Here is a 22,641-nt window from a genome sequence, read left to right on the forward strand (position 1 = left end):
ACTAGTCCCTCGGTGATTTGAACCCTTGTGTTTCCTTTATTGTGTTTCTAACTGAATTCTGACGGTATGGCCATTACTGGTATGTCAAGTTGGCGTATGTATATACATATGCTTACATATATATAGCCTACGCTTGTGGTCTGAACCGAGTGTGAAAGTATTTTAGACATTGACCAACGTAACAATTTTCACACTGTCGACACGTACCATATGCCATAATAGAACAGAAACACAAAAAAATGCTTCAAACAAATGTATCTTTCCGAAAAATACATGTACAGAGACATTTTACATCATAAACGTTGGTTTTAATTTGTTGTTTCGTAATATTTGTCTTGATTAGACACATGATAGGTAAAGCTATTGCCACCATATTTTGGCTTCATCTGGTCATCATCGTTTTATTTGATATTCATTCCTACAGGTGAAGTTTAAGCATTTCATGTTTCAACGCTTCTCAGAATGGAAAACAGCGGGGTGATCATCAGAGACCTTCGACGGGACGAAGCAAAACACGTCACCGAGATGGTTCTCTCCAACCTCTTCCAAGAACAAGTCAACTTTCCATTAGCCTTGCAGTTCATGATCAAACCGGTAGGCGGCGTTTTGGTAGTGAGTTTTCTGGTTCTATTCTACACGATGACGGGGTCTGTATCTCTGTCCGTTGTGTTAGCTCTACTTGCTGCCCTCCTGTCATGTTGGGGATTCCTGTGGAAGATCTATCAGCTACACCTCAAGCGGAACCGGCAGGAACTGCAGGACATCTTCACTTGGTATGACAAGACTGGGAGCAGGTTTTGGGTTGCAGTCGAGGGGGAGACGATAGTGGGAACGGTTGCTTTGAACAGAGCCAGCGACACCAGAGCCGAGCTCACCCGGATGTGTGTCCTACCTCCCCACAGACGCAAGGGACTCGCCAGGCGACTCGTGAAACATTTTGAAGATTTTTGCAAGTCCGACGGAGTCCAGGAAATGTTCATGAGCACCACCGAATTTCATCAAAAAGCTCTCAGCCTGTACCAGAAGTGTGGATACACCATCTCTGATATTGACGTTAGAAGCCCTCTTCCGATGGTGTATGTGTCCATAGTAGAGCTATCGAAGAAAATACAATAGCGAGTGTGTTCTCTTATATATAATACAGTACCCATGAATTCTTGAAAGCTATGTTGTTTTCTTTAAACAATGACAAGTATTTCAACGTTTCTCTAAGTACGAGTAAACTCTATTTTGCTTTGTTCACATATCTTATTCATAGGTCATCACAGTATTACAGAACTACAGTACCTACAGAACGCAATATTTGAATTGTTTAAGTACAAATGTGCAGTACGTCCATTTTGCCTCCATAGATAGTAGTTCTTAGATTCTGAACTTGAATAGTTTTTACGGGTTACAGCCAACAACAATGTCATGTTTCAACAATTCCACAGCCACAATTACAACAAAGTACATAACAAGAAAGGTGTAAAAAATACACCTAGGCGACGAATTGTATATTATGTAAATTAGGGTATTATCAATTTAATTTATTTTTATTATATGTACGAATTGGAATATTCACTTCATTAGCTACATGTACATATATGTGCCTGGTTATCTACATGTCGGCAATCGACCAATATCGGGTCCCCATTCTTAGCTCGGTGTTTGTTGCTATTGTTTAGATTTAATTCCAATCTTTTATAAATATTTTTAAAGGGATATCTTATGTTTTACAAACATTTCAAACTTGTTCTTAACTTCTTAAGAAATTTCCGTAAATTACAAAACTTTCGAAATATTTTTGAGTCCGCGTACGATATTTCCAATGATTTCTAAAGAAAGGCAACTCGGTTCTACCATTTTTTTTAATTTTTGTAAATGACCCGTGACGAAGTAATTTGCACATCAACACGAAGCGTTCTGTGAGCCAAAAATACTAGTAGGTATCGTTGATGAACCCTGCGGCGATCCTGCCGTCGGCGAGCACTCGACACGATAGCGGCCAGCCATTGATACTGAAAAACAGTGCCAAACCGTACGCTGCTTTTAATAAATCTCAAACTCTAGTGAAACATCAAATCCTTTCTGTTGTACCATGGTTGTACAGTCCATCCATATTTCTTGAGATAAAAATAGGTACCCATTCACAAAAACGCTTGTAAATTCAAGGATCTTTCTCGCACAGTATTACGTAGATCTATTACACGGCGCCGAAACATGTCAAAATACACTCCGTCTTCCCTCTCGTCAAAAACGCCGTCCGTGCAAGTCATGTGTGCTTCCAAATAAGGAAGTCCGCGGAAACCGCTGGCAGCTCGGGCGATCGCGATCTTCGGCCTGCATCGGCGCGTGTGACGTCATGATCGGGCTCATTTGTATGCAGGCGTCTGCCTTTTGACTACACGGACTACAAAGGACGCCGCCAGAGAGCGTAAACCCAGATGCCGCGGGTGAAACTGCACATCAAGTAAATACGAAGTTTGGCTGGTAAAAAAAAGAAATTAAAATTAAGATCTCAGTTGATTGCCACTTTCGAAATTTTTGCAAATTATGACATTTTCGAAAACATGCTACTCAAGTACGTACATTTTTATAATAATTTCAGAATATTTATAATATTTTCAAAAATAAAAACATTGAGAAAATATTAAAGGTACTATTTTAAAAAACACGCGGTGACTTGGAATGGACTCTATAAGAGCGCACGTACAGCACATGAATCCAGATAAAATCTATCAAAAGTTGTAAGACATAAAAGGACATACTACTTGTGATGAAAGCTCCTTGTATAAAGTCAGTAGGAACAAAGATCACTGGATACCGGTATGGTGATCATTATCTAGTCTACCGAAGCGATCCTTTTCTCCACCGCTGCAAATTTTACATGCCCGGTCAAGCGGTCGTTGACCTTATATAATAGAAAGCAGGGCAATATACTAGTAGTTTACGTGCGCTCTGGACTCTGGATCGATACGCAAAAACCATATGTATATCATATACATTATCATTATGTGCATAACATAGCATGGTCTGTCGCTGTGTGTATATTCTGTAAGGGTAGGAATAGGCTATCAAACCCAAACCTTTTCGCAGGTACGGGATTGTCAGAAAAATGTTTATGAAAGCCGTTATGAACCCCCAATGCTACAGATATAGGCCTGGCGTGCTTGTAGGTGCTTGTATTATATCCTGAATGCTGTCCGTGTGCTGGTTCGCAAACAGGCCACGGTCACGAGGTCTGGTTTATAGATGTGTTGTCCGCCACACACGTTTGCAGGGACACCAACATGCATCCAAGGTTGATAAATAAATAAATAGAGTGACCACAGGTACACTCGCCAGAAACGTACAGAACGACCTTATAGAGGTAAAGTTGATCCGCGAAGATCAGGCGGTTCCACAAGTGTCATCTGTTGTTGTTCTGTCGAATTGAACGTGTTGCGGTGCGTAGATAAGAGCTCCTTGGTGACATTCGTTGTTTCCGATTCCGAATGCAGAAATGTATGTCCAGATACTAATATTTGCTATACACTTGATCTGGCCTGTCGTTCACAATTGACTTTTTCAGTGACTATGTCTTTACATAGCCTCTACCAGACTCACAACGCTGGCTATTTATAGTAGAATATTTGCCAGGGGAGTTTGACCGCCTTGTAGGACCTAGTAGGTTTGACTGGCCTTCGGAGGGAAAGATTTATAAGGGGGTCATTTAACTACCTCCTCGCGGCCGGACTCCCTTGGCCAATTTTAATCTCTTTTTTCCCCGAATTCTACGATCCGTATTCCCGTAGAAAGGCCTGGTGGATGCTAGTTTTTATATGCCTCAAATCGCCGCGTCACAATGTAACGTTGGATGCACTTTTGTCCGTTTTTGTTGGCACATATTTTTCTTTGTAGCGGTTTTAGGACAAACAGTAAAAGGAAACACAACAGAAGAAGAATAAAGACACACATTATTTTTATAATCTTCCATGGGTTTCATCGTTATAGTAAATAAATGGAACCCGTCATTTCTTTTCGGCAGCGTTTTGGAATTTGAAAAGGCTTGCGCTGTGGACATGTGCTCATGTTGGTAATATAAGGGGCTTTACGTTTTCAGGTTTCGGGGAAGGTTTCTGTTTGTTTACACCGCCGCTACAACAACAAGCTTGACCCCTTTCGCACCATCCCATACAGTGACCCTGGCCAGATGGCCGGAGGTTGCCTCGCACAAGTTGTTGTGGTCAGCAGAAATGTAGTTAGATAATCGTATTCATTGTCTTGGCCAATCAGGCGTAATTGTCTTACAATTAGCAATATTTAATCCCTCCCATATATTCCAAAAATGGACAGAGCTAGCAAAACATGTTAATAAGGATGTGTCCTCGTATAAATATCACCGCGACCTACTCGCAGACTCATTACGCACGGAAAAAAAACCCACGTCCATCGGCGGCGTGACCTCACGACCAGGCCGCGGGACGTGGAGCGCGGGTAGCCCGGCCGGCCAATCTGGAGCAGCGCACGGGCGTAGAATGCAGGCAGCCCCGGCCAACAGCGCGCGGGCGTGGAAAGCGGGTGTCCCGCGGCCCGGTCAACCCTCGCCGGAGCAGCACGCACACTTGGAAGGCCCCCGGATTTTAGTCGTGCAGGCACGGAGGTAAGCCCAAACTTGAGTAGGTTGAGACTGTTCTTTTAATATTAGAACCATGCCATATGTAGTGTGTATTTGTGTCCACGGTCTTGGTTCATGTTGCCTTCTTACGTGTACCATCAAACGGTGTATTATTTTGGTTTAAAGTTTTTTTGTGTAATGTTATGATTTTTTTGTGTGCATGTAACATGTAAGTTGTTCCATTTCGATCAGTCCGTTTTTCCATGCAGTCGTTCAGGCTAGGTGACATTGTCTCTGAGCGGCCCCACGTTCTGCTTGGGTACCGTCTCTTATTTTGAAATTTAAAGAATTGTTGTTCACACCGGCGTCCTGACGGTTCTGACACCGCTTCGTCCAAATGTTTTCCTTCGCTGTCAATCTTTGTTGTAAAGCTTGCGTAAATAACTCATTAATTTCGTTTCTACACTATGATAACCCTTTATACTATTCTAAATGACGTACCCACTAAACTTAGCCTGTTGCGATTCTCTGGCTTAAAGTAAGTGTTGCCCCCAGCTTCTGACAACAGTGATTTTCCCCACAATTCCCGACAATGTCAACGTGAAAATTTCTAGTGGTTTGGGGGAAATTGGGTCACAGAGTAAAGATGAAAACATTCGCCTTTACATTTGTTGAGGATGTAGAACTGGTTTCTTAAGATTATACAAGAAGAAGCGCAGGCGGGCGTCCATGACCGTAGATATACCGGGGAGGCTACGTATATACGGTGCTAGGGCGAATAATCGTTCCGTTGTATTTACAATCAGTTCCTTGACTCTGCTTCATACGTTTTTGAGACTGACAGTTCATCGTTTTCTAGAAAAATCCGCGCCTTGGACCGTCACATTCATGTATGCCCTGCTATCACCATGGTACATCGCGTGGATCATTTCATTTCCCAACAGCCACAACTATCAACTTTAAAACAATCATTTTAAATCTTTGCTTTGACTGATGTTGTGGTTTGAGTAAACAAGGAAGCTATTCGAATCTGCTGTCTCGGCGGGGTTGATTGGACGGGGTGAGAGTATAGAAGAAAATTCGCCCTTTGTCTGTACAATAATTATATACTAGAATAGGGTACTTGCTCATTAAATCTTTTGGAACTTTCCCTACTTTTGCCTTTTGTCGGCTTATAATATCAGCGGTTATAGGAAAGGTGAGTTCGCTATAATTAGAAATGCATAATGCGGATTCGATGGCCAGTAAGCGGTATACCATACGGGTCTGTTGGTTACATCATCGTACGATATTAAGAAAGTACGTGGCTATTGACACACCCGTTGTGGATATAAAATATTTGTCTTTCCTTATTGACACACCCGGTGTGGATAGGTATTTTTTCTCTTTATCGATTCACTTGGTGTGGATATAAAAAATTATTTTCTTATTGACACACCCGACGTGGATGTATTTTTTGTTTATTGACAATCCGGTACATCCTAACTCTAACCCTTGATGATTGATGCACCTACACTTTGCTGCTCTGTACGCATGTTCTCCTCCGCGGTCACGCTGAACGCTGTCGAACTATGCAGAATAACGCAACCCTAGAATATAACAAACTTCGTTAACTTGTTCTACACTGTTTCTTTCAGCTCTACATGACGACAAACACAAAAGTTACTCAAGAATACAAGACAGAAGAAGTGGAACAAAATACCAGGTAAGTGCCTAACCATCCTTATTATACGCAATATTGTAAATAATCACGATAGTTAGGCAATGTTCGCATCTCTATAGTGCTTCTTTCACGATAAGCTGTGTGAGTTTTGAAAAGTACCATGCTTTCTATGATTAATGATTGCTGGGAAAACAATGTAGCCTAGGTGCCAGGCCCCCGTGCCATGATTCAGTTAAATTACATGATAGGACTATTAAAGCATGTGGCATATGTAATTGCGAACGAGAGAAACACAGGCAGATATTATGTAAATTAAGATTTAATTTGCATAATTAATGAGAAATTCAGCAATGTTGTAATTCAGCAATGGTAACTGCCTGGAATTTCATACCTAGGGCATTTGAAAGTTAGGTGAAGGTAAACATCATTAAATCACATAACTTATTCAAATATGGACCTCATTTGCTTTTCTCTTTTTGTGTCCACAGGTAAATTTCGCCATGTCTCACCCTGAGATGCAGACTACAGCAGGGATTCACTGGCAAGCACGAAGCCCAGTCAAGGAAGGATCGGGGAGTGCATTCATGTTTTGCACGCAAGAAGATTGAAAAAACAAGCATTGAATGCAGCAGCATCGTGAAAGCAAAGAAAAAATATGAATAAAAAAAGCAAGACTGACACAAACACGCATGGTGGAAAACACACAAAACATCATCATTAGCACACAGTTAAGTTATAAATAAAAGCCCAGCATCATATGGTTGAAGCTAAAAACTTACTTAAAACATTATTCTTTTAAGCTTGAATATGCTGCTCCTTGTTCTTTCTTATGAGCAACAAAATTATTCTGTTTTATTTTATTCTATTTTTTCTCTCTTGATAGAAGAGAACATATTTGAAATATCAATAAAAACAATCATTAATATTCTGTGTGTACAAAGCCACAGTTGGCCGGAAAAGGTGCCTTTTGCATGCATGGTAACATAGGCCTTTCCTACTTATAAAGTATCCAGTTATCGACTGACAACTAAGCCATTAAACTTTACACAAAAGACTTCTGCAAAAGATCAACCATCACTTTAGATATCCCTACTTGCTGTGTACAAACACAGAGTCATTCAAACAAGTAATTCCCTAGGGAATGCATTGACGGAATTTTTAGAATATTTTCAACTCGATCGCAGTACTATACTAACGGCTCCGCCCCTGAGGCGTCGCCAAAAAGATCATTAGTACCGAAAAGTATCTACAAGTACATTCTTCTTACCACACATTCCTTCTATAATCAAAACGTATTCTAAATCACACAATTTCTAGTTACAGAAAAGTGATATGTACAAGTTTCTAGGTTAAATAATGTCCACATCTACAACCATTTAACTTCGCATACACAAGAAACAGTTTACGTCTTCATACTTAAGCTTCGAGAAATATTCAAGCTTTGGCATCATTTTTTTTTTCTTCTTATAATCGTGAGTTGCTACAAGGACTGATCACAGGAGAGTCATTTCAGTGAACTCTTTTTGGTGAATGACACATCGAGTTTTGGATAGCGTACGTACTAGTACTATGTTTCCCGTCAGTCCTATAACCCACTGAACAGCAAAATCGCCATGGAGAGCGCTACCGTTGCCACGATGACGAAGAACAGGGCCACCCGGTCCAGGATCATCGCCACATCCCTCCACTCTAACTCCACGTTCTCGTCCGCTCTCTGCTCCCTGATGTCCTTCACGATGACGTTCACCGCTCGCAGGATCTCCTTCAGGTAGATCAAAGAGTTGGTCTGCATCGCCTCGAGGTTGAAGGTGACGCGGGGAGGCTCCTTCCTCCGGACCCGCCCGGAGCAGTCCCAGGTGCCGTAGTCTCGTGAGCCGGGGTCCGGTGAGTTGGGAGCCGAGCCGCCGAAGGGGAACATCTGCGTCACGTCCAGGAACGGGTTGGAGATCTTGAGCGTGTCCGTGCTGTCCACCACGCCTTTCCCGTCGTCGTCGTGGTCCGACGCCTTGGTGAAGCAGAAGATTTTGGCCAGGTAGACGAGGAAGATCTTACGGATGATCGAAGGGACTTCCTTGGACCCGGGCCGGCGGTAGTACAGGTGTAGGATGATGATGTTGGCCATCGCGGTTAGACCGAGGAGGAAGATGGTGCCAGCAAAGAACTTCCCTGTAATAAGTAAAGAATAATAAGTAAATTCCGAATCATTTAACTCAATTCAAAGCTTTTATTTTGCCTCCATGGCTTGTTCGTCCATGCGGCCCCTTTCAACAAGGTTCAGTGCGGGGGGTACGGGTGATAGATTCAAAAGAAACTCATAAACTACTATACACGAACAATACAATAAACAAATAGATACATGAATAAAAAAAATCGTAAATTATTTGGTATCAGTTCTTTGAAACAATAAGAAGCACATGATGACGACGCGACGAAGAGTCGAAATCCAGTCATCAACCTTTAGAACATGTTTCTTTACTTCATGAGACTTCTCCATGTAGCATACAGGAGATAGTATATTGTATATTACTGACCTATGAGCGGGATGTTGTCAGAAGTCTTCGGCAGTGACTCCGACACGAGCTGCAGGAAGACGACCAGGGCCAGCAGGATGGTCATACAGAAGCCCATCCTCTCCCCGGAGTCGGGCGGCAGGTAGAACACCAGCGGGTTGATCAGCAGCAGGATCAGGCACGGCAGAACCAGGTTGAAGAAGTAGAACATCGGGCGTCGCTTCAGGTCGATTGAAAACTGCACAGAAAAATCCCACATATTGACACATCACACATGACTTCATTTTTTTCTATAATAATACGTGTAATATTTCTATAAAGCCGGTGTGTTACGCCTGGGTGGATAACTGGGTGGATAACTGGGTGGATAACTCTTGTGGACAGTTTAGTTGCCCCGACGGCAGGACAGACTGCTATGGGACCGGTGAGGTGAGGTGAGGTTACGCCAAAGGGTGGTTATACCGACTATACAGATACAGAGTGCGTTGATGAAATAACATACTAAACAAGACAATACATTTGGCCTACTTTAGCTCTCCTTTTCCATTCCAAAGTTTACGAAACCAGAATCGAACACCCTGCAGTTCTAATAAAAAAAGATGCCATGCAGGGGACTCATACCTACACCACTTCTTCCCAACCAAGAATAAGTAAATGAAACAATGAATGTCCAGAGCAGAAGATATCAAAACTGTATCTTTCGCTGGAGTGCCAAGAAAATCCGCTAGAGGACACATAAACAACGCGCCTGTGTTCAAGAAGAAGAAGAAAAACTATGATTCTATACCTTTAAGTTAGGATAGGGTTCGGGACAGCAGCTGTAGAACTTTTCCTCCCTGCTGACCGGCATGCCCAGCAGCCACCATTCTCCGTTATCGGCGAAGTCAGACAAGTCTGCTGCTGCACTCGCGTTCTGTAAATCCACCTGCACACCTGAAGAAAGAAAAAAGTTTTTTGGCTGCCTTCAAATTGCAAAAGTAAATAAGAAATACATCGATTAAACTACAGGAGTAATGGCTTTAGAAACTTTAAAAATGGTACATATTTCTTTCTCTGCTTAGTACTTTGGGAAAGAGTATGGGAGTTTAACACACACACACCACTACCAGTGGACTAGCTCCCAGTGATTGCACTGCTGTGTGTCCAAGGGCTATTGAGAACGGAGATGGGCGCCGCCCTATGCGTCACTCGACGCGGCTAGGCTCTTAAACTCTCACTCTTAATTTCGATGAAACTATTGCAGAAGAAAGACTGTGCTGTGTGAACGTTTTTTTTTAATTTTATTTTATTCAGAAACACAATGATGATTACAAATGAAAAGACATGGACTAAGTGACTGCGAACTCAAGTTAGGTACAACTTATATTCTCGCAGCCACTTTTACAATGGACAAAAAATATTTTACAAGACATTTGAAAATACACGAGACCTCGCGTGAGTAACAAACCTCCCATCCCAGAAGACACATACAGTTAGAATCTTTTTGTTTGTGTTATATAATTTTGTACGGTTAACATTATTTTGCAGTTGATATCATACGAATAAAGTAAAACTACAGCGAAGAACTAAATGCTGTATAGAATTATCAGAAATGGTGTTTAAATCAACAATATTACCAAGTGTGAACGTTTCTGACCTGTATGTGTCCAGGACCCGAAGTGAAGAATACAGTGTTGCTGGTCGTACGGAAACGGTCCGATGTCGATCTTACAGGAACTGGTGAAGGAGGAGGGGGTCAGCCATGACACTTCTCCCTCTGACGTCACCTTCACGTTAGTGCCCGGCTGTAGGCCGCCGTCACTTTGCTCGTCTACACTGTAGAGGATGAATTAGATGCATCCACATAGAGGATACCCTGGATGCCAACTAGTATCGGGCCGTTAGCTGTTTTCCTTCGGCAGCCAAGAGCCCTTCGCCCGCCTATCTAAATTACCGCTACGGGGGAGTTGAGCCCGAGAACTCCCCCCGACGGGCTAGACTCCCCCGTAGCAGTAATTTACACCAGCGGGCGAAGGGTTCTTGCGGCCCGGAAAACGAGTTCTGGCTTCCAGGGTACATAGAGGATGAATTAGATGCTAATATCAAAAGGCTAGGCTAGGCTAATTCGGCTAAGAATCTACTACACGGGTCTGCATTTTTGCTTGCTTGCTTGTTTGTTTGTTTGTTTGTTTCACATAACCGGTAAACTGCTTTTGGGTGCAAAACACCAAAGGATTCAAACTCTTAACCTCTAGATTTCGGGTCCCAAATTCAGCGACAGAGCCACCTTGTCTCCTTTGATATCAGGACCAGAATTACACACATTTGTTTTTAGATCATGTTTGAAACATTTGTACCACAATGTTTTGATCGAGGTAACTCGATCTTGTTATTTAAAGCACATGTGACCAACATCCGACGAATGTGAGCGGAATACAGAGTCAACAACAACAAGATTGTTATTTGAAAAAACACTAAACACAAATATCCTGGATACGTACTTGTTGTACAGGTAGATGTCTGGTATCCAGATTTCCCTGCTAGGAAACATGATGCTGGAAATCCCGCCATACTCCGTTTTGTTCCACTGGAGATACTCATCTTTCCAGTACTGTAAGTTGGCAGAGTTAGTTTTGAATTACAAATCAAGATAATAGATATCAAGTTGCATATTCCTAATAATTTACTATTCATCATCTATGTAACATATGATCATTCAGTCAACAGAATATCTGGCTTCTTGGGAGCCCTGTACTTCAGTTGTGGTCGAAGCATCATGACCAACCTAGCACATCAACGTACAAATTTATTGTATTGATATCATCACCTCCACTTCTTTTTCAACATATTTCGAGCAGTGTTTAGAAAAGCAAAGTGAGCTATGCAGCCAAATTAACCTCACCACCACACAAACGGAGAATCTAGAACTCACCACTCTCAGCCAACAAAATGTCCTCAACACTTGGTTCTTCTCATCCTGTAGGAAAGTAATCATTTAGTCGTTTCACAATGAAAGTTTGCAAATGCAAATCGAGTCAACTCGAAGAAGAACTTCCTTTTTCCAAACACTAACAAAATCCGATCCAGTTATTCTCAGAGGAACAACATTACCTAAGACAAGAGTTCCGAGATCTCATACCTCCATGAAATATGTATATTTATTCTTTAATTATGCAAATGACCTCTACATAAACATAATGAATGCACCGTGATGTTAACTTTTGATTAACTTACACATGTTCCAAGTATGAAATTTCTATTATTTACCACTAAGAAGTCATAGAAATTTGAGATTAATTATGCAAATTAGGTCCGTATTTGCATAATTGGTACCTGGTGATATTCCTCCTGCCATAGATTATAAACATTACAGTTCTGCTGCAGTACCAAGGTCAACCACCAGGAGGCCCATATTTGACCTTGACCTTTGTCTTCCTAAGACTTACCAACATACAAAATATTATCACAATCCATAAATGCGTTATGAAGTTATGCTGACTACAAACGTGCAGAAACACACACACACATACAGACGCGCCAAAAACAATACTTCCATTTTTCATGGAGGTAATAACTTACCAGGTCAGTTATTTGCCTCAGTGCTACGTTGAGATACACAGTAATGCCGTCCCTGTAGTCACGGACGGGTCGGATGGACTTCTGGTACTTTTCCAACAGGCTGGAACGGAGGCGTAACACCTCGTCTAGACACTGGGCTTCTGAAGGGTGAGAAATTAACAAAATGCAATGTTCATTTAGAAACCGCTGTGAGTTAAAAGGGTTCTCCCTTTAGTATAAGACAAATATGAAATATGGCTTCATTTCTTTACATTAAGGCCACACCAATTTAATTTCTTGATTAACGGATTCGCCCGCTTCATTTTTTTCTGATTTGCAAAAAAAGAAAAAGAATTCAGAATCAACTGCAAAATGCTCATTTTTTTGCCCTGAACAGTTGGAAACAGTCCTTTTCATCCTAGTTGTTACAGTTATTCCATCTTTCAATGCAATGGTATCATTAAAAGTTCAAAATTCATTGTTTAAATGTTGAACCAGCCTGGTGTGTTGACTCAGTCCTATCGTACCATTTTGGGCCATAATAGGATGCCTAGGCCTGTTTTTATTTATTTTTTCGCCCGCCCGCTCCATTATTTTACTAGAATAATTCGTTAACCAAGAAATTAAATTGGTTTGGCCTAAGGTTGTCTGTTGCAAAAAAAACAATGTAACCAGAGCTCATAAAACATTGTTAGACGTATTTGATTTGTATTAAAACATTCCTTTTTCAGAAATACATACGCTGGATGTACTTTGACATCCAGCGTACTTTTGCAGCAACAGATGAGAATGTACACACCAACACTGAGGCTCATGGCATGGCTGTATTTTCGTGTATGATCAAGATTTATTCGTTTTCAATAATGCCCCACTCATGTTTTCATAAATATGACTTGACAGTTTTATAATACAATGATGCCTATGGCTATTGACAGGATCGTCCTGTCAATAGCAGAAAATAGTGCACTGCTGACAGGATCGTCCTGTCAATAGCAGAAAAAATTGCACTGCTGACAGGATCGTCCTGTCAATAGCAGAAAATACTGCACTGCTGACAGGATCGTCCTGTCAATAGCAGAAAATATTGCACTGCTGACAGAATCGTCCTGTCAATAGTAGAATAATTTGCACTGCTGACAGGATTTTTCCTGTCAGCAGTGCAAATTATTCTACTATTGACAGGATCGATAAAATTTTGGTATTTTTATTTCATACTGGAAATTTTGGGGTGGGCGCTGGTTCGTGTAGGTCTTATGTAGGTGTTATTATGTATGCTATTAGGCCATTTTTTACGATCCTGCGCTGCGGCCCCTGCAGATCGTCGTGCATACATTGATCCCCCGCTCGGTAGCGCGCGCCTGGCCTCCCGTAAGCAATGCGGCGGCAGTGCGTGCCTGTCGCCCCGACTAGCCTCTACCAGGCACCGCGGATCGCTGGAATAATGCATGGTAGCAAGATTAATTTTACAGAAGTTTCAAGCTCCCTAAACCTACCGACTTGAAACTTTAATTTACTCTGGAGCTTCCAAGCATCATATCTAACCAGATGGGAAATCACTGATATATTTCATGATCAAAAATTTATAACTTTGTAAAGTGTGCAAGCTCTCTTGTGGAAAGTACTCATTGACAAAGTTCTTACGATGCACTTCCGTATGAAACATTAGCATAGGCAAACACATAAATTGAATATTGAAACAGGTAGATATTACAATATAGCCCCTGACCAAAGGTTCTGTCCATTTTGTCCAAAGCATATAGAAAATGAATTTCATTTTGTTATGGAATGTACCAAATATGATGTTTTACGCAGCTCCAGAGTAAATTAAAGTTTCAAGTCGGTAGGTTTAGGGAGCTTGCAACTTCTGTAAAATTAATCTTGCTACCATGCATTATTTCAGCGTTCTCAATATTTGCTTTGTATTAGTAATACTTTCTGAGGCCACGGTAGGCACAACCACATATCACTTTGTTATGGAATGTACCAAATATGATGTTTTACGTAACAAGCTATTTCATTTCTCGAATCAAGTACAATAGATTTCAAGAGTCTCGATGGTGAATTGGAGACAGATTTGATTATATCTTTACATGTAATGGTTCCCACAACGCAAAAATAGGTAGATATAAAAAGGAATGCTTTGTTAGAAATTTTATTATAAAAAAATCCGAAACTTGTAATTAGCCCACTCGATTGTAACACTTTATCATAGACTTGTGTTATCCCTTATTATTTGAATAATTATGATATAGATTTGTTAGGTTTTATTCGACATTAGGTCTTGTTCAACACACTTATTTTATTGTTGTTACTCTCTTTATGTAGTTTGCCATACATTGTACCGTGTGCAATATTGTCGTGCAAATTGTCGTGCAATAAAGTTCTTCTTCATTTATTTCTCTTGAAGTTTTGCTGACTATACGCAGCATCAGCAAGATTACTACTATATATATCTATAATGGTAACGGTACAGTACACCTGTGTAGATCTTTAACGTCTACTGGGATACCTTATTGATCTACAAGTTTTAATAAGACGCAGACGCGGCGATGTTCTTGCCAAGAAGACGTGTTTCTTATGAATATTTGATAACTAGATATTATGTTCTGATCCCTACTGATATTAACCTAGATAGTTGGCACTTTAATGTATCGCCTAGGGCTTTTTACAAATAATAACTGTTTTTATTACAAGGCTGTAAATCATAGATCTAAAATAACCATTCATCAATGAATTTGATGAATGATAGCTACAGTTTCTTTATCAAAATGTCTGGAAACTACCTTCATTCTCTAAAGCCATGTATTCAAAGAACCCACATATTATAGAAGAGGTGGGTACATTCGTCTTCCATTGCCTAAAAAGAAGAAGTCAAACCCAGTAAACTAGTACCATGTATGTTGTAGAATATAGTATAATGCTAGACGTAGATATAGTCTCACATACCACTGTATTTTCTTTCTTATGTTGTTTGTAACTGCAATTAGCCCTCGGGCAAGTATTTGCAATAAACTTTGACTATTGTATTCTTCAAAGACCTCAAATGCCTTCCGTAAATCCTATATTTTCAGGCCCATTAGTTTTCAATCAGCTCAGCGTTCTAGGCTATCGAACCAGACAAAGAAAGCAATCAGCAATATTACCCACGAGACTCTCTCTACCGTCTGTACCATTAAGGCGATTGACAAGATTATCAGTCTATGAAATCGACTTCAACGGGAACTTCAAAGGGGGGTAATTAAATAGGACAAAAGGAAATTGACTGATACAAAATACGGTGCACTTAGAGCTAAGATCCTATATAAATCCAACAAAAGAACACTCGGATGACAACCCACTGGGCAAGGAATCCACTTTTTGCAGGATAGGTTTTCAAGTACGTAATCTCGTTTTTGTGTAAAGTAGGTTAGCCAATCCAATAGTATGTTACGAATCGTGTAATTAGGTTTATTGTAGTATCGTTTATTTCTGGATCACGGATCATCTAATGCATTCTGGCTAAATCTTTGCGCGTTTTTATAAGCTATTTTTTCTATCCAGAACAAAATGGAATGTCAAGTTCTTCATTCGACAGCTTTGCCAGTAATACAAAGACAAAACCATATACACAATATATATTTATATACATCCGTGAATGTAAGCACACATATATGATTTCCCTTGGGAATACATGAACGTATCAGTCAGTATTTAATAGTTCAAAGGTTATCGCTGGGTTACGACGATGTGGTAACTTGATACGATTCATTATGCTATTCACATCTTCTTGTACATGTCTCGTACATGTGTGTCCTGTGTAAAATCCGTTAGAAATGTGCTCATCATTGTGTCTAGTAGACCAACACCATGAGACAGATGTAGATCCTTTATAGCCAGTTTCCCACTTATCTTTATAAGATCTCTTGCCTTTTAAGCCTATTATAGCAATCATCCTCTTTAAGGGGTCAATTAACAGCATAGACCCATGTGGCTGTCACATGGGGCATCCTAGCCGTATCCCACTTTTTCTTTAGCCCGAAACTATGATCTCGTAGTCCCTCAAAGTGAGTGGTTTAACTGATTCAAAACTACTTGTATCAAAGAATTTCGTAAAAGGTAAACAGATCATTCTTGCCATGCGCTTATCCAGAATGATATTTTTACGACGAGATATGCTAGTGTAATAACCGTTACACTAGTGCCGTATTAGACTTCTGTTTTACAGATATCTTACCACAAAATGTTATCGAAGTTCAAAAGGATTACGGTCGTGTTGTGGGATACCGGTACAAATTGAGCAACAGATAAGGTTGTTTGTTTCTTTAGTAATGTAAATAAGTACAGGAGGGTTTTGAAAATCCCTCGAGGGCGATAAAATATCTTTTCTTATGTTCTTTTAAGTCTTGTACACTGCATTGTGTACAAGACAACAACAAAGGCAAGACAGTTTTTTTTTTCAAATTTCTAATTATGTCATGCGAATTTAACAATGCTTTCTTTTGTAGAAGCATAAATGTTCAACGATGTACTAAGTCACAAGAATCCACTATGTGTTTTGGGTTACTTGCATTCCACACACGTGATTTTTCTGTAGCTAAAGACAATAGATAAAGACAATGAACAACGTCTGATATAAAACAGCATATACATGATGTACATTATTGTATTCAGAGTTCACGTTTTCAATTCTGGGTTGAATTCAATCTTTTTTTATCATTGCTACATTCCATGGACATGTAGCACAAGACATCACAAGCAAAAATCAACCAGAAGAAAAGACCCAACTATTTTTTTTTCATATAATCTATAACGTTACACATATGCATACAGATATGAAACATCCACATTAACCTGGTAAGTCGTAGATGGGCAGTAGTTAAAAGCTCAGTGCTGATATATAGAACTTTATTGACACAAAAGAGTACAGCGAATTTCGTAAGGTCTAAGACATGTAGATATACAGACAAATATACATGGGTACAACGAAAATATTCTACGTACAAAACAATAGATGGGTCAACTAATACTACTTGTTCTAAGGTCTAAACATTGATATATTTACCTATTTGTACACAGTAAGGGTTATTGCCTTCTAGGATGAACTTGAATTTATCTATAGCATGAAATGTAACAAATTCTGTTGAGCAGGCGGAGTGAAGGTTGAACAGCTTTGTGCGTTTATCGTTATACAGTGTACAATTCAAAATAAAATGTTGTTCGTCTTCAATATCATTGGGACAGAATGGACAAAACCTCTGGTCGCGAGGGATATGTATAGTAACAAATCTTACCTTGTTGGCACAAGAAACAGCTGAGTGCGAAGACCGCAAATCGAAGAAGCCAGGGCGCCATGCCTGGTGCCTCCTGCAACAGTTTTGCCTGGTGCCGATCGAGTGTCGACGATGAGCAAGACGGCAGCAACCCACCACACTGCCTTCGCTACGACCTGGAACACTGCTCCTATTACGAACTCCACACGACCATTTATCACTGCATTACGACTAAATTGGATCTGGCAGGGCATCCATTACACAATGAAGAAATGCTCACCGCGTTTCATTGATATTCGACGCGGGGGCAGTACGGAAAATAACTGGTAAATTAGCTTTGGGACTCCGCTACTGAAGGCCGCTGATGGCAGAAAGAACCGGAAGAGCACATACTCTAGGCGGGGGTGGGAGGAGTCTATTCCCGGCTATTCAAGGGTCCCCAGAGAGTACGGATCAGACTGGCATGTCTTCTTATGGTTAATCTGTCCCATTACATCATTCCTAAATGCTGTGGTTCTGGTAAAAGTATGTAAACTATGACTAAGCCTCCCTAATGTTGAACATGGTTTTAACCACATTGTTTGATACCATTATATAAAATATAAATGTCTTTTTTTTTTAAACTCACTTGTGCCTTCTCATCACTTTTCCAACATTGTTAAAGAAACTGTGAAATTCAATAATCTTGTAGAATCTGTATTGTTTTATTGCTATATTGTACAAACGTACGTGTTAGCTATTGATGTTTCACCTACACATATTCCATTCCTTTCAATATATCTTATTTTTCTCAGTCATACAGGAAGAAACACACAACAGAATAGGTGGGTAGATGTAATTTTCCATCCATAAACATATCAAGAATGGGAAGGTCTCAAAACCATTTCAAAAGTCAGAGCCGATAAAGCATTTATCGACGTCCTTTCCTGGCTAACGTTATGTACATATAAGATAAAACAAAATCAATGCTCTGAGAAACATATGTTACTCGTATTCTTCTGCAATTGGTTTGTAATGAAGATAAATACTAAGCACCAAGGCCAATTTCTAGGTAGTATAAGTGCCAGATAGTATTTATAGCTTCTCATCCATTACCTTTGCAAGTGGTAATCCGATTGGAGACTTGCTCTTTGGAATTGCTTTATCGATCTAAGGTGTTTCTTTTGTAACCTTGGAATTAACGTCAAAATGCAACATTTATGACGTTATAATCTAGTCCATAAAAGAGGTATAAATATAAATGATGATAATACTGTCTTTTTAACATCGTTATATGCTGGAAGACAGACGTAGAATGTCCAGACTGTGCATGATGTACAAAATGACTAATAAACTGTTGGACGTACCAACCACTAAGTATCTGATACCAGCCCAGAAAAGAACAAGAAACAATCATGCCTTCAAATAGCAGAGTTATCAACCAAGAATTGAGGTGTTCAAAAACTCGTATTTTCCCAGAACTTTCGTAGACTGGAACTCGCTAACGTTACCACCAATCACAGTTGGGGCATCATCACTAGAATGCTTTAAACAACTCCTGCAATTAAATGTGCAAAGATTGAGTGTAACAAGTCGTTCGGCGTGATATAGCTAGCTGCCGCCGCGCCGCGTGCCTGCGAAGCTTGTGTGTTACGACGAATGGCGGTTATACTGGCTCTACAGATACAGACAAAAAAATTATATATATATGATGATTGTCCAAAAAGAAATCATGCTTGAATGAGTTTTCTTAACTCTTTAATCAAATATTAATTGCGGTTTAGTACAAATAGTTCGTCAATAATGAATTACATGCAGTGAACCTTGATCATTTCATTACAGCCTTTAAGTCCTTTGGGATCCTCCCTTCACTGAGTCTATTAGTTTCCTTTCCCTCTTACCTTATCTCCAAGAATACTGAAGATAAGCAGTTCATCAGTGTACAATGCTTCATTTGGAAGGCAATACCAGAACTCTCAAAGGACACTGGCATCCTGCGTGTACAGGAAAGTAGGCAGATATTAAGATTAACGGTCACGATTTCACATTAGAGCTTTGTCTTATGTGATATTTCAAATTCGATGACTGACAACATGAATGAGACGGACTTTCCTAGCCTCCATAGCAGGTCAAAAACTGGGGGTTTTTTTTGGGGGGGGGGGTCTTCAGGGTCTTTGGGAGCTTTTATGTGCTATTTTCTGATTGCATATAGACAGCATAGCCGGCCTGGTTGAATTACCCCCGTTTTTAGAACTGGGCTAATCAGAAAACAGCCGAAGACCACCAAACCCCCAGTTCTATAAGCCTGCTAGGGACTCGCCGGGCTAGAACTTTCTATGATCTATGAAACGGTGTCCAATTTGGGGTGTTCTACTGACCTCTTATAAAAGATGCATCTTTTGCTCTACTTCCTTCAGAGATGACGAATAGTTTAGCCCGGTCATCAGTCACAACTGTCTGTTTCTTTGTTAGAGATTACACTGTGGATTTAGTGTACTTACATCTACACAAAACCGCTTGTGCGTGTAGAATTTGCACTGTGCTAACACAACTGGGAAATATTGACTCAATACATAATTCAACACTATTTCTTCCAAGAATTCTGAAGATTCTGTATCTGTATCGATATAGACGTCCTTCGGCGTAACACACCAGCTTCACAGGCACGCGGCGCGGCGGCAGCTAGCTATATCACACCGAACGACTTGTTACACCCAATCTTTGCACATTTGATTGCAGGAGTTGTTTAAAGCTTTCTAGTGATGATGCCCCAACTGTGCTTGGTGGCAACGAGTTCCAGTCTACGATAGTTCTGGGAAAATACAAGTTTTTGAACACCTCGATTCTTGGTTGATAACTCTGATATTTGAAGGTATGACTGTTTCTCGTTCTTTTCTAGGCTGGTATCAAATACTTAGTGGTTGGTACGTCCACCAGTTTATTAGTCATTTTGTACATCATGCACAGTCTGGACATTGGGATTGTAGATTATATGACATATGAACCTGCTGAATTCTTTAAGCATCTATGATGATAGCTGCATACCCAAGTGGGTAGACAATTAGGGAGGAAGCTTATGCCATGTCCCCAAGGGGAAATGTCAATGGTCTATTTAAGAAACTGCACATTCCTCCATCGGTCGTGTAGAGTTACAAGTTGCGATGTCCTACAAGCAGCTGTATTTTGCGTCTACCGTTAAGGGGATATCGTCTTTCCGGTTGGATGTGTCATCGTGATAGTTTGTTAGATACGAGAATTTGCTCTATAATCCTCAATGAAGGTTTTATCAAAAACATTTCCGGAGGGAAGGAGATGAAATGCTTTTTCGATTTACAAAGAGCTCGATCTACTTTATGACAAGTTATTTATTGAACGATGTGTAAGTTTAAATATACCGGACGTTATAACGGCTGTTTTTATAGTACTGTTGAAATCGTATTTCATTTGTATATATAAAACAAAATGCCATAACAAAATGCAACCATACTTATCGCACATGTGTACATGGATGTACACCTATGCTGAGTAGACGAACACAGTCAGCTGTAAGACAACTGCAGAACTGGGATCCTCATATGCTGAAAGTTCCACAGGAAAACATAACATCGTTCAAAGGGTCTCTGCAGTACCAAGGCCCGGTCCTGTGGAACCAACTTTTCAGGGAGCAAGGACAGCTCTCAACTTTAACATCTTTTAAAGACTCTGGACTTGAGTGGCAAACGTTTTTACGATTGTTATGTATATTGAGTTGAAATTGCAATGTATATTCTTATTGTGTGTTTTCCCATGTATATTGTGTATTTTATTATGTAACCCCAGGGATACCTGAAAACCAGGTCAGTAGACCTGAGCGTACTACTCTGGTTAAATAAAATAAATGAAAATGAAAATAAATTCTTGCTCAGTACCCGGAGAAGGAAGAATAGACGTTCGGAACATTCTCATTAAGGTCAGTAAAAGGTACACTCAATTAGCTCCTGCTAATCACAGCTCATTACATCACTCCAAGGTGTTCTTTTTACGATCTACCAGATCTTTAGCTGTGTTTCAACGATGTTTCCGTCCGGTTTAATGGTCCATAAAAACAGCCTTGGCTGGAGTAACGTCTTTAGCATTGCTAATTGCCACAGAGATACCAGCCCTCTAATCCCCTGCCCCTAGAGAATACACTTAAGTCCTCTCTGGTTGTAAATGATAACATACTTTCCCAGTTCCTGGATTAACATACTCGACAAACGACGCTCATGGAATGCTAAGCTCCTTTTGTACGTTCCCCTGGAAGCCAAACTCGTTTTCCGGGCCGCAAGAGCCCTTCGCCCGCTGGTGTAAATTACCGCTACGGGGGAGCCTAGCCCGGGGGGAGTTTGGCTGGCCCTCCAAACGGACAAACCCCTCGGGCTCAACTCCCCCCATAGCGGTAATTTAGATAGGCTCTTGGTTGCCGAAGGAAAACGGCTAACGGCCCGAAACTAGTTTGGCACCCAGGGTATTTGTACGTACGTACGTTTGGTTTAAGAAGATCTTATAAGTGTATAGTTGTGTCATGGACTCGCTGTCCCATCACAAAGAGACAAAACTTCATGCATCAAAAAAGCCACCAATATTGCTCACTGTAACATCATGCTTTTTCATAGTTTTCAAGAAAATATTTTTTCAATTGCTTCATTGTACATCATAATGCCTCTGGTTGTCTCTAGCGTCAGGTTGTCTGAGATCTAGAGTTTCGCTTTCAAGTACCCGATGTCAGTTAACTGCTAAAGCAAAACTATATCTATCTTGTATCTACGTTAACAGCATTACCAGTGCATTAACCTAGATTCTTTCTCCGTTCATATTGTAAATCTACATACTGTTAAGTGAAGAGTGTTTAAGATACGATCTAATCAGTTGCAAAAGTTCAGTTCTTAAAATTATGATACGATCTAATAGTTTTCAAGCTGGTGCCAGGAGGTCGCAAGGCAGTGCCATGTCAATGCATGTAATGGACATTCTCTGGGAGGTTTGGTATGGTCGATGTTTCTGGCTATCGAGGTGTATCTTTCACAGTTTATCAGGCTCCATCACATGCTCTCTGAAGACCGTCTATCGCAGCCTCTAGCAAAAGGGGAGTTTACAAGTACGCAA

The 22,641-nt window shown here is 40.4% G+C and overlaps 1 protein-coding gene and 1 long non-coding RNA gene across 2 annotated transcripts; one reads left to right on the forward strand and one right to left on the reverse strand.

Annotated features, from left to right (window-relative positions):
- The first annotated feature begins 4,473 nt into the window (after nucleotides 1-4,473).
- On the forward strand, nucleotides 4,474-7,422 carry LOC109480127. The gene is made up of 3 exons (XR_002140818.1): nucleotides 4,474-4,624; nucleotides 6,217-6,284; nucleotides 6,731-7,422. It is a non-coding gene; the product is annotated as an uncharacterized LOC109480127 (long non-coding RNA).
- Nucleotides 7,423-7,703: 281 nt separating this feature from the next.
- Nucleotides 7,704-13,049, reverse strand: LOC109479716 (neuronal acetylcholine receptor subunit alpha-10-like). The gene is made up of 7 exons (XM_019781707.1): nucleotides 13,031-13,049; nucleotides 12,311-12,450; nucleotides 11,233-11,342; nucleotides 10,389-10,567; nucleotides 9,540-9,685; nucleotides 8,774-8,990; nucleotides 7,704-8,408 (listed from the first exon to the last, which is right to left on the reverse strand). The coding sequence occupies exons 1-7, from the start codon at nucleotides 13,047-13,049 to the stop codon at nucleotides 7,828-7,830; spliced, it is 1,392 nt and encodes a 463-aa protein (XP_019637266.1). The 3' UTR covers nucleotides 7,704-7,827.
- Between the last annotated feature and the right edge of the window lie 9,592 nt (nucleotides 13,050-22,641).

This window comes from Branchiostoma belcheri, unplaced genomic scaffold, assembly GCF_001625305.1.
Source record: "Branchiostoma belcheri isolate BF01 breed outbred unplaced genomic scaffold, Haploidv18h27 scaffold5, whole genome shotgun sequence".
Taxonomy (NCBI): Eukaryota; Metazoa; Chordata; class Leptocardii; order Amphioxiformes; family Branchiostomatidae; genus Branchiostoma; species Branchiostoma belcheri.